Source organism: Ursus maritimus (assembly GCF_017311325.1).
Source record: "Ursus maritimus isolate PB19 chromosome X unlocalized genomic scaffold, ASM1731132v1 scaffold_X1, whole genome shotgun sequence".
Classification (NCBI taxonomy): domain Eukaryota; kingdom Metazoa; phylum Chordata; class Mammalia; order Carnivora; family Ursidae; genus Ursus; species Ursus maritimus.
The window spans coordinates 92,523,281-92,541,021 of record NW_024423319.1 but is presented as its reverse complement, the minus strand read 5'-3'; the positions used below and the strand labels follow the sequence as shown (position 1 = coordinate 92,541,021).

At 43.0% G+C, this 17,741-nt stretch overlaps 1 protein-coding gene across 1 annotated transcript in view; it reads left to right on the top strand.

Moving 5' to 3' along the window:
- Positions 1–17,741, top strand: part of LANCL3 (LanC like 3) — a 98,286-nt gene that overhangs the window by 63,786 nt on the left and 16,759 nt on the right. The window contains exons 2-3 of the mRNA XM_040633062.1: positions 11,101–11,224; positions 13,322–13,519. Coding sequence (XP_040488996.1) covers positions 11,101–11,224; positions 13,322–13,519 — 322 coding nt within the window. The remainder of the gene's footprint in view (positions 1–11,100; positions 11,225–13,321; positions 13,520–17,741) is intronic.

Below are 17,741 nucleotides of genomic sequence, written 5' to 3'. Positions count from 1 at the left end.
AATTCTGAATTTCTCAGCCATGGTCACCCACTCTGCCCCACCCCCACCCTAGCAGCTTTTGCACACAGGGAAGGTACCACTCATGGGCAAACCCACACTCTGTCACACTGGTTCCTTGAGCCCCAAAGAACAGATTTACTAAAATGTATTTTAAGATATGGGGGGGAGGAGATCTAAGCAATTTTTTAAAAACTCTGCTTTCCCTCCCGTTTCTGACCTTCAGGGAAGCCATCAATCCGATAGGCCCACGTCAAAAAGCTTGGCAAAAGAAACCCTTTTAGCTTGTTCTGTCAGAAGTATCTAGGTGAAAGAGTTATCAAGCCTTAAAACATCACAAATTGTTCAGATATTCTTCTTCTACGGCCATTTTCATGAATAGCTCTCTAAAGTGACAAAGTAGGCAGCACATAATATAATCACTTAAGTTGAGATGACAGTGGTTCCTGGAAAAAGCAGGTAATTGCTTCACAGCATTTGTTGCTGAGCCTCCTATGGGCTTCCTCTCTGTCTTCCCAAATTGACTTTGAGGATTTGAAGACCTACTGTCATGGTGGCAGATTGGAGAGTGTCCGTTGTCCCTGACCTAGAGCACATTAAGTGCAAGGAGAAGGGAGATCATCCAGGGCAATGGCAGCAGAGGTGACAGTTTGCCTCCCAGGCTTTGTCTCTGGGCTCTAGGATAGCACTTAAGAAAAATCAATCCCAACTTTGTGAGTGCCGCCAGGGCTGGAAACTGCATTTGAATTTGTCCACTTAAGATAGCCTCACTTTAAAGAGCTGCGGAGCTAGAGGTTTCCATGGAAACAGAGACACATGTGGGCAAAAATTGCTTTACAGGGAAATGAATGCTAGCCATCCTGTTAGGTTGGCACTTTATGGCTACCCAGTTTATGTGAGTTTGGCCATAAGTAACCCAATGAACCGTGACTTTTGAAAAGGGAATACTTCTTCTCTTATAACAAGAGTCTGGAGATAGGTAGTCCTGGTTGGGGTACAGATGCTCAATGATATCCACAAACCTCAGGATCTTTTCTTCTCCGTCATTCTTTGAATGTTGGCCTTTGATCCATGTGCTTATTGCCTCGGGATGCAAAATGTTTGCTATAGCTCCAGGCCTCACATAAACATCCAAAGCACCAAAAGGAGGAAAGGCAGGTAACAGCCAAGTCTATCCACTTTATTTACATTTATCATGAAATAATAAGCTTTCTAAGAAGCTCCTGCCCCAGAAGATTTCCCTATTTATCAAAATGAGGCTACCTACCCAAGCCTAGCTCCAAGGAAGCCTGAGAATGGAGTCTCTGGCAAGAGGCAAAAGATTGATGTGATTGGCTGAGGCTATTCACTATTTATAACCTAGAGCTAAACACAATTGTCACCCTAATAAAATTGAGATCTAGTCATCAAGAAATAAGAGGAGAGCGGATGTGGAGTAGCTAACTGATGGTGGAAGCCACAAATATGTAATCAGAATTGGCCTTTCCAAATAGAAAAGGCCTTTATTATATACCTGATTGTACTCAATTATTCATCTTTGGCACAGTGTTGTGCACCCAGCAAGCACTTGAAAAAAATGTACTTTGAACCACGATTTGAGAACACTGTGATGACTCACTCATTCAGCAGTGGCTTAAAGGAGGGTCTGATGTGAAATGTCAGTTATGCACCTGGCCTTAATAACGGAGCCATTCACTTAATAGAGGCATCAGGAGGCCAGAGATTACAGATATTCAAGTAGCCAGTGCCGAGAGGCTAAAACAATTTCTAGTTCTTTAAGCTTTCTACTTAGGAAGAAAGTACATAAGAGAATATGCGTCTTGATAACATCTGGGATAGACGACAGGTTAAACATGCATTATGATCTCATTGCAAAGGACCTTTGGCTTAGCCTGTAAGAAATGAAACCACTGAAATAGACTATCACATCCACATCCCAGAATTAGAGCCCAAATAAGTATAGACGGATTTGTACATGGTTGTCATAAAGTGTTGAATCACAAAAAAACAAAATACTATTGCTGAAAGGCACATTAAAGACCAGCTTAACTCCTTGTTTTTTCAGAAGAGGAAACCAAGGTCCAGAGAGTTTTTGCAATTGGTCTAAAGTTACACAGTTAGTGACAGAGACTTATCTAGAAACTAGATAAACTTGAGAACTGTTTTACAGAAGCAAAGAAACATGGCTTGGGTAAGTGGGACGGTGAAAGGCTCAGAGTGTGATGATGAGAAAGGTAAATACACAGACATGGAGGGCCATCCATTACCAGTTTACAAATTAGAAGTTACAACAACTGAGGAATGCCACCTGACACAAGCTGGTCCTTGGGCGGAGGAACATGGGGGTTAGAGGTGAGCAACAGCAGGGTTATTTTATGAGAGAGATCCTGAGCGATCCTGATCCCAAGGTCAATGGTGCTGAATGGTGGGAGTGGAGTCACTAATTGAACTTCGGATAGCTTACATGTATCGTGCATGTGCTTTATGCCAGGAATTGTTCTAAGTGTCTTATGTGGAATCCTCACAGCAGCGCAGTGAGATGGTCTGGTCTTATTGTTGCTGCTTTTTACAAATGAGTAAACTGAGGCTTAGAAAGTACAGCAGCAACCCCCTTATCCACAGGGCATGTTTTAAGCCCCCCCCCCCCCAGTGGATGCCTGAAACCGTCGATATATATACTATTATTTTCCCTAAACATACATACCTGTAATAAAGTTTAATTTATCAATTAGGCACAGTAAAAGATTAATAACAAAACTAACAATAAAATAGAACAATTGTAACAAAATAGCACAATAAAAGTTATGTGAATGTAGTCTCTCTCCAAATATCATATTGTCCTGTATTCACCCTTCTTGTGCGGATGGGAGATAAGATGCCTACGTGATGAGCTGAAGTGGGGTGAATGACGCAGGCGTTGTGACTTAGCGATAGGCTCCTATTGACTTCCGATGATTCATCAGAAGGAGGATCACTTCTTTGGGACTGTGGCTGGCTGAGGGTAACTGAAACCACAGGAAGCAAAACCTCAGATATGGGAAGACTGCTGTATAAGTAACTTGCCTAAACCCACCATGCTAGAAAGTGATGAAGCTGAGTCTGGAACTCGGGTCTCTCTGACCTCAAAGCCCCGATTTTTTATCATCATGCTATGCTCCTTCTTTCATTCAAGAGCCAGACTCCTCCATTCTCTTAGAGAACCAGAGTATGGAGCCCCGAGGAACCTCAGGGGTCACCTAGTACAGTGCTCTTCAATGTGGTGTTCTCAGATCAGCAGCACGCCCACCACCGGAGAGCTCGTTACAAACAGAAGATCTTAGGCCCCATTCTACAGCCACTGAGTCAGAATCTCTGAGGGGAAGGCCCAAGAGGCTGTGTTTTAGCTAGCTCACGAGGTGATTTTTTTAAAGATTTTTTAAAATTTATTCATTTGACAGAGAGAGAGAGAAGGAGAGAGAGCACTCACAAACAGGGGGAGCGGCAGGCGGAGGGAGAGGGAGAAGCAGACTCCCCATGGAACAGGGAGCCCAATGCAGGGCTCGATCCCAGGACCCCGGGGTCATGACCTGAGCCGAAGGCAGTTGCTTAACCGACTGAGCCACCCAGGCGCCCTCTCACTAGGTGATTTTTAAGGCACACTAAAATTTAAGAAGCCCTGACTTTGTGGGTAGATTTTAGTCCAGTCTCTTTATGTTAAAGGTGGGAGGCACACCTGGGTGGCTCAGTTGGTTAAGGATCTGACTCTTGATTTCTGCTCAGGTCATAATCTCAGGGTCATGAGATCAAGCCCCACTTGGGGCTCCACGCTGGGCATGGTACCTGCTTAGGGTTCTCTCTCCCTGAAAGGGGAACCCTCTTACAGTGTTGGTGGGAATGTAAAGTGGTACAGCCACTCTGGAAAACAGTATGGAGGTTCCTCAAAAAGTTAAGAATAGAACTACCCTATGACCCAGCAATTGAACTACTAGGTATTTATCTGAAGGATACAAACAGTGATTCAAAGGGGCACCTGCACCCCAATGTTTATAGCAGCAGTGTCCACAATAGCCAGAATAGTGAAAGAGCCCAGATGTCCATCAACAGAGGAATAGATAAAGAAGTGGTATATATACACAATGGAATATTACTCAGCCATCAAAAAGAATGAAATCTTGCCATTTGCAATGACATGGGGAACTAGAAGGTATTACACCAAATGAAATAAGTCAGTTGGAGAGAGACAAATACCATATGACTTCACTCATATGTGTAATTTAGGAAACAGATGAATATAGGGGAAGGGAAGGAAAAATAAAATGAGATGAAAACAAAGGGAGACAAACCATAAGAGACTCTCAACTATAGGAAACAGTTGCTGGAGGGGTGGTGGGTGGGAGGATGGGGTAACGGTGGTGGGCATTAAGGAGGGCATGTGATGGGGTGAGCACTGGGTGTTCTATGCAACTGATGAATCACTAAATTCTGCCTCTGAAACTGATAGTACAATATATGTTAATTAAAAAAATTCCTTCTACCTTTGCCTCTATCTACCCCCGCAAAAAAAGATGAAGAAACAGAGTTCTGCTGACTGTACCATGGTCACTGTGGCAGAGTTGGATCTCAGCCCAGACCTCCTGAATCCTAGTCCAGTGTCCTGTCTGCTGGGTTCCATGGTTTCTCCATGACTGTCCTACAATATGTGCATTGGTGCCTGTGTTGGAAACACTGGATGAGGTTCCGTGGACCTCTGACCTGACCCAGTATATCCATACGTGGCATATCCGGTTTCTCCCTCTACTCCCCCATGATTCACACCAAGGGTGTTTCTCAGTACCTGGGAGTATCTTTTGTTTGGGAGGTCTTTTGTTCTTTTTCCCTTTAGCTCTTCTCCTTTTCTTCTTCACCATCATCATCATCATCAGCCTACTATTATCATTATTATTATTATTTTGCTTTTAAGAACTATTTTTGCATTTATTCAGTATTTCATAGCAGTGATTCTCAAACTTTGCCATACTTTGGAATCACCCAGGGAGGTTTAAAAATATTGATGCCTGGGTCCCACACCCAGACAGTCTCATGTAATTGGTTTGGGGTGTGGCCAGGGCATCAGGATTTTTCAAAGCTCCCTAGGCGATTGCAGTGTGCAGTCAACCACTGGCAGCTCCTTTTTGTGAGAGTCTCACCAGGACCTGAGGAGGTAGGTGGGGCAAGTCCTTGTGATCCTCTTTCCATAGGTAAGGAAGCTCAGGCTCTGAGACATTTAGTGTCTTGCAGAAAACAATGACATCATCTAGTGGCACTTGGTGCAGACTGGGTTACCAGGTACTTGTAATAAATCTTTAAAGCCAGCAGTCAGTCTGCAAGAATGGGGTAAAACCTGTTTTTCTTTTCTGGTTTCTAGTGTTTTCTGGGCTTGTGTTTCCTGACATGAGAAGGGAAAAGAAATAACTTTGAAATGGTATCTGGGACCAAATGTTTATAACTGAAATTCCCTTCTGAATGTCTTTAATAACTGGAAGATAATCATGAACTAGAGCATCCCCCTCCCATTCCTCATCACCCAGCATAGTAATGGTCAGGGAACATCAGGAAAACCAGATGGAAGGGACTTGCTCATTCTACAGCAGCACACGTGCCGCGTTTGGAGACTAATTAAGAAAATAACAAACCTGGCCACATTGGCTGAGAGAACTCTCCACTGGGATTTGCAAATTTGGACACATTTTTCCTACACGCAGCATGTTGGAAGAGAATTTCCCATTGTTGCTTGCTTCCCTTCTCTGGGTATTCTGATCACTTAAATTATGGTGTGCAGTGTTCTTGCCAGGTGCTCCCTCTCACTTCCTTGAATGTCTTTGGGAACTTCCTACAGTTCCTTCGGTTTAATTTCTCACCCTTCCCAGGAGAAATCCTCGGCTGCAAGCAGCCTCTGTGTTCCTGTATGATCCCTTGCTGCTTCGGATGCATTCCCTGGACCAGCGGCAGCAGCACCTGGGAGCCTGTTAGAAATGTAGAATCCTCATCCCATCGCAGACCGATTGACTCAGAATCTGCACTTTTTTAAAAGAAATTTTTTATTATGTTATGTTAGTCACCATACAGTACATCATTAGTTTTTGATGATTTTAACGAGAGCACCAGGTAATTGGCACATTGTGGTTTGAGAGGCATTGCCCTAATACCCAGAATTTTCCCCATCATCCCACAGCTTAAAATGCCCACCTCCCAGCTACTTTTATTTATCCACTTCCTACTTGTCCTTCAAAGCTTAACTCTGATCCGGCTCCATCTGCGAGGCCCCCAATATTTATTCCCTCCACCTTACCCCTATAGGTCCTGACTTTTTGAATTTAAACAAATGTTGAAAGTTTCATTGTTTAAATGGTTCAGGTATCATTAGTCTAATTATTGAGATTACATCTTCCCCCAGAGTGCCTTGCACAGGCTTTGCACAAAATAGGAAGTGTTTGATTCATCAAGATCTGTTTCCTGCTTGAAAGCTGTCCTTTAGCCCTGTCATGTCTCTTTGAGCTTCTTGTGCCTCAAAAGAGCTTCCCTCAGTTTCTGTCTTCTCAACACCTCAGGTAAATCTCCACCCACTCCAGAGATTTTCTGAAGGCCTGGCTCTTCTCTGTAACCTAGTAGGTTCCAACCAAACCACAACCCCCAAATGGCATAAAAAGTAAAACGAACAAAAAAACCTAACCAATTGTGAATATTGACTTTGTACAAAAAAATTTCCCTAACTTTTTAATTTGAAATTATTTGAACTGAGAATTTTTAAAAGTAAGTTTACTTTTGGGGGTGGGATATTTTTTCCTGCTTCGTCATCGTATGCACAGGAAACTTCGGGTTGTCTGTGGCTGTCTCCTGGGATGTGCCAGGCAGTGTTACCTCTTCTACTGGTCCTAAACCCTGAGGCAAGAGACACATCTTTGAGGCTTCCATCTCCCCAAATTCCAGGAGGAAGCAAAGGGCACACCTCCTAGCTACCTATAAATCCCCAAATCTCTCCAGTGGATTATAGGATCTCTCCTAAGCCTTGGCACAAGGGGGTGCAGGAAGGAGAGCAGGAACTCCACACCGACTTTCAACTTCCTGGTTTCTTTTCTGTGTTAACGCTTCTTACCTTGAACAGCTTTTAGTTCCTTCCTGACTCTGTATGTCCTTCAAGTGTATTCTTTATGGTATCAACTTTAAGTTCGAAAATACCCAGGTTCTGACAACCCAGAAGCCTCTTCCTCAAAGCTATTGTCCATGGGCATCAAGTCATTTTGATGTTCATTGGTAGTCAAATGGCTTGTTTCTTTTCTCCGAGCAGAAGCCTATGCTGCCACATATGATGGCAGGCAAAGAATTGGGGTCAAATAAATTGCTGGAGGAAAACGCCTAAATTCATATCAGATCAGATTCTTACTGTGTGTTTGGTGTGAGATAGGAGTGGCTTTCTGCATTCCACGCAGATGAGCAATCACACACTCAGGACCTTGTGGACTATTGCTTGCGCAGTTGGCAGTGGTTGATCTATAGCTAGCAGCGACTGCCACTTCAGAGGGCCTGTGGGCAGGACACTTGCCTGGGAAAGAGATCTGCGGTGAAGGAAGCTTTCTGTGGCTTGGTTCATTTCATCCATTTCCTTAATGAAACTCTCTTTTCGGCATGGAGATGGTTCAGTTACCACACAACCCTCAGGTAGGGCCGAGAAACATAGCATGGGCTTTATCATTCTCTCAGCTCTTCGATCTCAGAGCCCAGCCCAATAGGAACTATTTCACCGCAGACACCTCGGTTTGAGGATCGGTGAAGGGAATCAATTAAACTAATGAAACTTTAAATCAAACCACCATGGCCTTGCTTTGTATTTTTGAGGTATCATAATTTATTTTAATTCAATGTAGAGAACAGTTTATTTAAAGAATCAAATCCATCCAAGACATCAACACAGACATAGGCCTTAGGTGCTACAAATACAGGAAAGGAAATTTGGGTTTGTTTTGGTAAAGGCCTGATGGGCAGGGAACCCCTCTCTGTTACCCCGTCACTTTTTTCCCCCCACTGGAAATGCCACTGCCTCATTCCCTGGACCTCGGTGTTTCAGAACCTCAGAGGCCATCTTCTCAAGGGTAGCATGTGTGCTCACAAGCACGTTCCTGTGTGCTGGCTCGGGGCTGGAGAGACGCCTGAGAAAGCAGACAGATGAGGGAAGGACTAGCCCCTTCCACCGCATCTAGTCTTCTTTCTGTGCTGTCTGCCCAGGGGGAAAAACAGCACACTCTTCCTCAGTATTCCTCATCCACACACTTTTGATGAGCACTGTTTTCACTTTTTATTTGCTGATCAATAAGCCCAAGGGTAGGACTTGTCTGTTCCCAGAGATAGAGAACTGCATGCATAACTGGTCTTTATCCAGCCAAGCTAGCATGGTTGTTCTTTGTTTTTCACAGTGTTTCTGAGAGATAAGAGGAAACCACGCAGACATGATGCATGACTGGGGAGGTTTTGAAATACTTTATAAACTCGTGCTCTATTCTGAGCTGTGGATTAGAGATGGAAAGAAAGGAAGAGGACACCACATGTAATCTAAGTTGATTTTTTTCCTGCATTTAAAACAAGCAGGTGAACACACACACACATGCAGAGAGAGAGAGAGAACATGAATAAATGCTCAACTGAGGAAAGAATAAGCTGATTTTCAATTAGTAGCATAGAAGTAAAATAGGGAGAATTTTAGTAATTCTAATGAACACATACCCCGAAAATTCAGTGATCTTTTCCTATCACAAAAACTATTTCTTGTCATATGGATTCAAGACCAATATTGGCAGACAGGACATAAGTTCATTTGAAGAGCCAGATATATTGCCAGGAAAATGTGGGCTGGAACCAGGTTAGAGTCCTGTGAAATCCATGCCGTTTGAGGCTCTTAGCATGTTTCTGAGAGCAAGCCAGTCTGGAGGCGTTGATACGGGACTGGGGATGGAAGCTATTAAGTAGAGTAAGACTCAATGTAAGATCAGTTGGCACTGATAAAGGCACAAAGGAAAAGGTGTTTTTAATAACAAATGAAAATTTGGGGTAGCAATTTGAGTAGATGCAGGGTAGGAAATCATTTAGGTGAAATTTGCTGTTCAGCTCTGCAAAGACCCAGTGTTGAGCCTTGAAATGATGGCAGGTTACATCGAAAACCGGGGATGTACTGTATGGTGACTAACATAATATAATAAAAAATCATTATTAAATAAAAAAAAAAAAGAAATGATGGCAGGAATGTCTGGGAAGATAGCGTCTTCAGGAATTTTAAGCAGAAAGGAGGAGAACAGCCAAGAGACAAAGATAGGTTGCTAATAGAAGAAAAATTTAAGTTGAAAGCCACAGAGCAACCAGATAGAAAATGAGAGAGTAAAGTCTTAGTGCTTCCTTGTCTGTTACATACTCTGCATTACTGTTTCTTTCCACCCTCAGGCTCAGGAACTGAAATTGCTCTATGGTAGATTTCTGGCTATATCTCATCTCCAGTGCTGGATAGTAAATTCCCTGTAGGGAACAAATATGTCCCAGGGTTTCTAGAATTTCCCCCATAACACCGCATATAGAGCCTCACTAGAATAGTAACTCAGTAAGTGTTAATTGGCAGAATTAATTAATGAACAGCCTCCTCTTTATGTAATTAATTTCCCAAATTAAATGCTAGATTTGAGGAGACCAAAATCTAGATTATATTTTGCCCTTCTCGTGTGGGGCAAATCAAAGGAGCAAAACACTGCAAAGAAAGAAAGAGAGAGAGAGAGGGAAAGAAAAAAACATTAGTACTTTATTTCAGAAGAAATTGGTGAGTATAATGGTGGATATCAGGCAGAAAGATTTTGATGTGTGAATCTTAGGAGAGAGGCCAAAATTCAATGGATTTTTCTTTGATCTTAGATTCATTCAATCAGGCCGAGGCTGAACTTCAGGTGATTTTTGGAGGGGCAGGTGGGGGGCAGGCAGTGGCCACCGTGACTCTGACTGGTACTCTGCTGGAGCAGGTCTGCGTTTTTGGAAGGTTGGCTTCATGAGAGCAGAGGTCTTGTCTATCTTTTCATTGTCATACCTCCAGCATCTAGAACAGCTTTCCCGTCATATAGTAGGGGCTTAAGAAATAGTTGTGGAAGGAAGGGAAAGAGAGAGGGCTCTGCTTTTCGTGCCAGTACAAACCTGGCACTTATTTACTCCCAAGGGTCCCCCCAGGTTCTGTGTTAGGAACTGAGGATGCCAAACTGCTGAGATGCCATAGTCTTGTGGCATCTTGATTGTCAAGTAGAGACAGAGACAGAGCCATAACACCCCAGGTGGTAAGTGCTCCCCCAAAGAGTCATGGCGAGATAGAAGGAGTGAGCCAGAGGGAGCCGGGAGCATCGCATCTGCCCTGAGGAGCGTCTCACACCTAAGCAGAATCCTGATAAACTCACCACTGCTTTGTAGGCTTGAGAACATTTCCATCTCTAGGGTGCTAACACGGACTGTGGGTAGATTGAGTAAAATATGGAAGACTGCAAGTCATTGCATTTTAGCCATTCTCTACTCAGAGTCATTTTGATATTGAAAGTGATTTTGCCTCGGTACTTACTGGTCTTTGGTTTCATTCTGGGAATGCAGAGGCCACCAGGAGTCTGTCATGCAGCAGCCTGTCATAGCACTCTGGCTTTATAAGCAAGGTCTAAATGACACAGGCCAAAGGCCCATTGTCTGGGCCGGACCAGCGCCGTACACCGGGAGTGACAGCTTTGTTAAGCATGATCCGTTAGGCCCAGTCTTTGTTCTTTTCTGTGCAATTTCTTGTTCCTGTGACAAGGATTAATGGTATAACCGCGGTAAAGTGGTCTTCGCATTTTATAAAAGCCTGGGGCAATAAAAGTGTGTATTTCCCATCCACACAGCAAATTTTCTGAAGAGGGTGGGATAAACTTGACAACAAAAAGAGAATCAGTTGTTAAAAAAAAAAAAGTTACTGCTGGCTAAGCTTATTTACTAAGAGGAAAAGAATTTGGGGAATATGCTGATGGACCTTAATGAGAAAATCCAGTGTCTGTGGAAAAAAAGAAGATCCTGATTTGACTTCTGCTTCTTGATTTCCTTACTCAGGTACTGACCCCAGCACAGATCAAATCGATTTGCCAGGCGATTCTGGACTCTGGGAAGCAGTATGCCATGAAAAAAAGGAAACCATTCCCCCTGATGTATTCTTACTATGGAACTGAATACTTGGGTAAGTGGAAGTGTTCGCAAAGTCCCCTAATATCCACACTGAGTAAAAACTAGACAATTTTGTTTTTGATATAGGTCATCGCTATTCACCTAACTAGAAACACTTTAAAATGCCATTTAAAAACAAATATTGATAGATACTACAAATCACAATTTAATGTTTGTTCTCCTAGTCTGACACAAAGGTAGCTGTTTTTATGATTGCTTGCCCTAAAGACTAAAAGCCTTGTTCTAGGTTGTGAGTTCATTGGCTGAATTTCACTGAAAGTTTGTGAACGGTTTACACACTCATTGCCAATGGTGCCTCTGCACAGGGAAACTAGGATGAAGCCACTGACATTTCCAAGTGTTTAATATTAGTGGATTAATAACAGGCTACTGAGTCATAATGACTATTTTCGAGATATGAGGCATGTAGAATGAACATTAGTTACTCCCTTTTGAATCTTTCAGTGCCTCCCCATCACTCCCGGGCATGACTTACAGGGCCCTTTGTAGGTCACCCGCTCTCTTCTCCAAACTCAAGCTCGCTCTCTGTCCCTTTTCTGTTTCTGTCCTGTATAATCCACAAGCAAAGTGCTCTCAAATCTTCAAAATCTTTGTGCCTGTTCCTTTTGCTCAGAATGCCTGGCCTCCCCTAACCCTTCAACTTACCTGTAATACTTACACCTAGACTTCAAAGCTGATCAAACATCATCGGAGCTATTGAGAAACTTTGCGCTTTTGGAAGAAGGGTTTATTGAACCCTCTCTGGAGAAACATTCACACGTTTCAGGTTTTACGCTGAAGCAAAATTGGTTAACGTCAGGTCACCCTGCCACACTTTTATTGGCGCCTTTATCACATCACGCTGTAATGAGTGGCTTGCCTGTCCAGCTGCCTCAGCGGGCTTTGTGCCCCTTCAGGATGAGGACTTTTGCTCACTTACCTTTGTGATCCCCAGACATTTACCAACAGCCTGTACGTAATGAGGGTACCCAACCTCAGCAATGAGCTTATAGACTAGTCGTCCTCTGAGAGATTTCTCAAAGAACCTTCAAGTTCCTATCTGACTTTCTCTAGAATCAGATCTTGAGACAAGGATTTAGGTATAAATGGCTTATTTGGGAGGTGATCCTAGAAAGTGTTGATAAAGGAATGAAGAAGTGAGACAGGGTAGAGAAAGAGGTTAATAGACGCTGTAATAGTGAACAAATGTGGAAACTGAGGCTTAGTTCCACTGGGGACCCTGGAGACTGTCTAGAACAGGCCTCAAAATTGTCCCACCCCAACGGTGAGGAAGCTGGGGTATTCATCCACCAATTCCCTGCTTCCTGGGTCGAGGGCTGCTCCCAGACCTGTTAATTCCCTAGGACTTCAGTCCTCTCCCTGTGGGCCGGGTATACCCCTGTGGCCACAGAAAGCCTCAGGCAGAAGGATAAATGCTTGAGGTAGAAGGTGGGGAGGAGAGGTGCCCCCGAATGGTGAGTGTGGGCGACGTGATGGGCAGGGCACTGGCAATGTCTGCTAGAGTTCCTTAATAGAACTATTCCTTTCATTTTCCTTCTTTTTAGAGAAATTAACATTCTAGCCATTTGCATATATAGCACAAACCAGATTGCTATCTAATGCATAAATATTTTCCTGGAAAGCATTTTTACCTAACAAATTAAAATCCAGTGAAAGACAGGTACCTTCAAGTATTATGACTAAATTTTAGGAAGAATTTTTTTAAAGATTTTATTTATTGGGGGGGGTGGGGAGGGGCAGAGGGAGAAGGAGAGAGAGATTCTCAATCAGACTTTCCGCTGAGTGCACAGCCCGATGCAGGTCTCGATCTCACAACCCTGAGATCAGGACCTGAGCCAAAACCAAGAGTTGGACACTTAACTGACTCAGCCACCCAGGCACCCCAGAAGAATCGTTTTTGACTCGATAAAACTGTAAGGCCATTTGAGGGGAGTTCCTAGTGCCTGAGTGCAAAGAGAAAGCTCTACCATTATGTCTGCTCTCAAGTAATATTGCCTTTATTTTTTCGTACTATGATTGGCTTTTCACTGAATTAAATGGGCTGTCCTCCCAATTGTGCGAATTAATTATGCTTGGTTTCTTGATATAGGAGCAGCTCACGGCCTGTCGTCCATTCTCCAGATGCTTCTGTCTTACCATGAGCACCTCAAGCCCTCAGATCAGGAGCTGGTATGGCAGAGTGTGGACTTCCTCATGGAGCAGGAACAGAACTGCAACTGGCCACCCGAGCTCGGCGAGGCCATCGAGAGAGAGAACGAGCTGGTGCACTGGTGCCACGGCGCCCCAGGTCTCACCCCCACTGTTATCTACAGACACTGCCTTTCACTGGGTTTAGCCAAACATGGGGGTCTTTTCTGAGGAGTGAGGCTATTTCTCACCTTATGTCATTACTACGTGAGTGCAAAAGGTCAAGATGAAACTTGGCAAACCAAAAAAAGTCTTGATCTGTAAAAGATCTCTAGAAATGATCCTGCAGTTTTAAAAATATATGATCTCTATTTGCATATAAATTAAACTAGCACTGTCCAATAAAATATAACATGAGCCACATATGAAATTACATTTTTAGTAGCCCCATTAAAAATGTAAACAGAAACAGGTGACATGGGTCTTAATAATATATTAGTATAGTATATATTTTATGACCCAATATACACCAAGGATTATTTCAACATGCAACCAATTTAAAACTTGAGGTGTTTCAGGTTTTTTTCATATTAAAGTGTTTGAAAGCCAGAATATATTTTATACTAACACCCCATCTCAATTCAGACTAGCCACGTGGCAAGAGCTCAGTATCTGCGTTGAACGGTATAAATCTGGAGGCTGGTAATTCAAAATGTGGCCCCTGGACCAGTGGCAGGGACAACAAGAGAGCTGATTAGAAATGCAAAATGTTAGGCTCCACCCCAGACTCACGGAATCAGAATCTGCACGTTACCAAGATCCCTACATGATTTATATGCACGTTAAAGTTTGAGATACACTATTCCATAAGTCTTCAAATGAGGATTGCCATCATCACCTAATAAAAAGTCCAGAGAACTGAGAAGCCATCTGCAGTGAATTCTCTGGAATTGAGCCTAGAAACTTATCAGACTCCATCTTTTCTTTTCTTTCTTTCTTTTTTTTTTTTTTAAATCCCATTACACTGTTAATTAGGCTTTCTGAGAAGGAGCAATTTGAAAGAAGTTAAATTCAAGTAAATCAATTAATTTCAGTAGATTGGTCAGGGGAGAGATTTAAAATACCAAAATGACACAAATTTTTTGGATTCGGAGTGGATTTAATTTTCTTTTGTTTAAGAAGATTTTTACTTATTTAGCTGAGAGAGAGAGAACATGCACAAGCAGGGGAAGTGGTAGGCAGAGGGAGAAGCAGGCTCCCCACTGAGCAGGGAGCCTGATGCGGGGCTCGATCCCAGGACCCTGGGATCATGACCTGAGCCAAAGGCAGATGCTTCACCAACTGAGCCACCCAGGTGTCTCAGGAGGGGATTTAATTTTCAAGGCTATGCTTCAGTGCTATGAGCAAAGCTTTAAAGCAGATTCGATTTCTCTTTAGTCTGTTACCTGATTTTTATTACTGCCTTTCCGCTCCTTACCTAATTAATGATCTGTAATCCAGCTGCAATTTCATTTTTTCTTTGGTACAGTTTGAGTTGAAGAATAACAAGTTTTAGCTCATTGGCCATGTTTTCTCCGCCTGCCGCATTTACCTAAGGAAGGGACTTCAAAGGCTCCTGTGTTTGCTTGTTCCAGTGCCGGCGCGCTGTGCCTTATGTCCAAGCTATTTCCCGCTGGTGATGATGTGAGCCTGTTTCTTCTGGCTTTGAACTTTTTGGAGAAAAACAACTTATTTACCATTCTGGAAATGATATCTCTTCATGTTAAGCTCAGCACTCCCACATCCCATTTCCCTTTAATCATCCTCAGTGATGGTCTCTGGCTATCCTCCAAGCACCCCCAGAATCCTTGAATTTTGGAGGTGTCCCAAGTTAAATGCAGAATATTTTAAAGGGACTCAATGTGCTAGTAAAAGCCCTGTAAAGGATGGGAAGATAATCCATTAAAATGAGTGACTGGGTCAGTTAATTGATGGGGGTGTCTTCGCAGGGCGGTCATTCCATCCTCTTTGTGCACCACATTCCTTCTGTCTTCGTAAATCATGTACTGGAACAGTATAGCGTAGGATTCATCACCTCGGGGACTTTATTTGTCCTCATATATCATTCACGTTCTGTACCTTGGTAAGATTAAACATAGGTTGCAGAGCAAACTCATTAAACCCCCATATTCACTGAACTACCAAAAATAAAGCAATTCACAAATGAATAAAGAATCAACCGGGGCCCATTAGGTATGCCACCCCGCACTCCCACCTCAAGGGTATTGGTCTTCCTTTTATGAGATGTGCTAAAAACAGCATAAGAGTGACTATACCGCTGAGAAGTACAGGTTAAAGACCATCAAGTCAGCAACACTAAACTCCCCCAAAATTCTTAAAGGAGATGACTTAGAAAAACCATTTTCCCTAGTTTGAGGAAACCATTTTTTTGAGCGTAGATTTATGAGCAGCGCAGATGGTTTGGGGCAGCAGACTGATTCCGTGAATAAAAACCTGCCAGAGATGATCCAAATGTGGAACTTGATCAGCGATATCTTATCTCCCCCGTGATTGTTTCTGATCGACTGTCCTTCATCCCACCTCTCAGGTGACACACAGCCCTAGTTAGCATTTAGGCAGTGTGCAAATAGTTCTTGCCTCGAAGTTAATAACTTTGGCTTCTAGTCGTAGCTCCAACACTAACTAAATGACCTTGAGAAAACCGCTGTGTGCCTTTCGTGGCTTTGTTTCTTCATCTGTGAAACGAGTATGTGGAGATGGAGCAGTGAAAGTCAGTCTTTTGATCACCACAGATCCCCTTCGTCCTGTGGGCCCTGGCCCTTCCTGAGGGATATGACCCAAAAGATCTGCAGACACCCACATTTAGAAATAGCCAGGGTAGCATCTAGCTTTTCTCACTAAGTGCAACGAAGTAGAGCAGGCAGATGCGTATGACCTCCTCATAGCCTGAATGATTCCGAAATACAGGATGAGAGTCATTTACAAAATCATTAAAACAAACGCTGTGGCTAAAATAAACTCTGGATTGCATTATGTTACATCAGTACTGTGGTAACACTGACGGTGCGTTTCCTTGCGTCTATGTAAAACACAGGTGTGACTAGTTTTTAAAATCATTTCGCAAGGGCTCCTGGGTATGTGACTTTGAATAGAGAACGAGGGCTTGGCCAGGGCCAGTGTCATTGGTCCCTTTGTCGTGCACCGTACAATGCATGCCTTAGTGAAGTGACAAACCGAAGAACTGACCTGTGCGGTGACGCTCCAGTCTGTTCGAACTCTGCGTGCGGAGCCTAGCTATCACGAGGCTCTGCTAGATTGCGTGCTTTCACAGCTTTAGCTTCTCAAACTGTATTTCTTAAGTAATAATTTCTTTTTTTTAATTTTATTTATTTTTATTTTTTTATTTTTCTAATGTTTTTTTATTATATTCTGTTAGTCACCATACAGTACACCCCTGGTTTTTGATGTAAAGTTCGATGATTCATTAGTTGTGTATAACACTCAGTGTACCATGCAATACGTGCCCTCCTTACTACCCATCACCGGTCTATCTCATTCCCCCACCCCCCTCCCCTCTGAAGCCCTCAATTTGTTTCTCAGAGTCCATAGTCTCTCATGCTTCATTCCCCCTTCTGATTACCCCCTTTCTTTATCCCTTTCTTCCCCTACTGATCTTCCTAGTTCTTATGTTCCATAGATGAGAGAAATCATATGATAATTGTCTTTCTCTGCTTGGCTTATTTCACTTAGCATTATCTCCTCCAGTGCCGTCCATGTTGCAGCAAATGTTGAGAACTCGTTCTTTCTGATAGCTGAGTAATATTCCATTGTATATGTGGACCACAACTTCGTAATCCAGTCATCTGTTGAAGGGCATCTCGGTTCCTTCCACGATTTAGCTATTGTGGATAGAGCTGCTATGAACATTGGGGTGCATATGGCCCTTCTCTTCACTACGTCTCTATCTTTAGGGTAAATACCCAGTAATGCAATGGCTGGGTCATAGGGTAGCTCAATTTTTAACTTTTTAAGGGACGTCCACACTGTTTTCCAGAGTGGCTATACCAACTTGCATTCCCACCAACAATGTAGGAGGGATCCCCTTTCTCCATATCCTCTCCAGCAATTGTTGTTTCTTGCCTTGTCAATTTTTGCCATTCTAACTGGCGTAAGGTGGTATCTTAGTGTGGTTTTGATTTGAATTTCCCTGATGGCTAATGATTTTGAACATTTTTTCATGTGTCTGTTAGCCATTTGTATGTCCTCATTGGAAAAGTGTCTGTTCATATCTTCTGCCCATTTTATGATTTGTTTATTTGTTTCTTGCATATTGAGTTTGAGAAGTTCTTTGTAGATCTTGGATACCAGTCTTTTATCTGTAG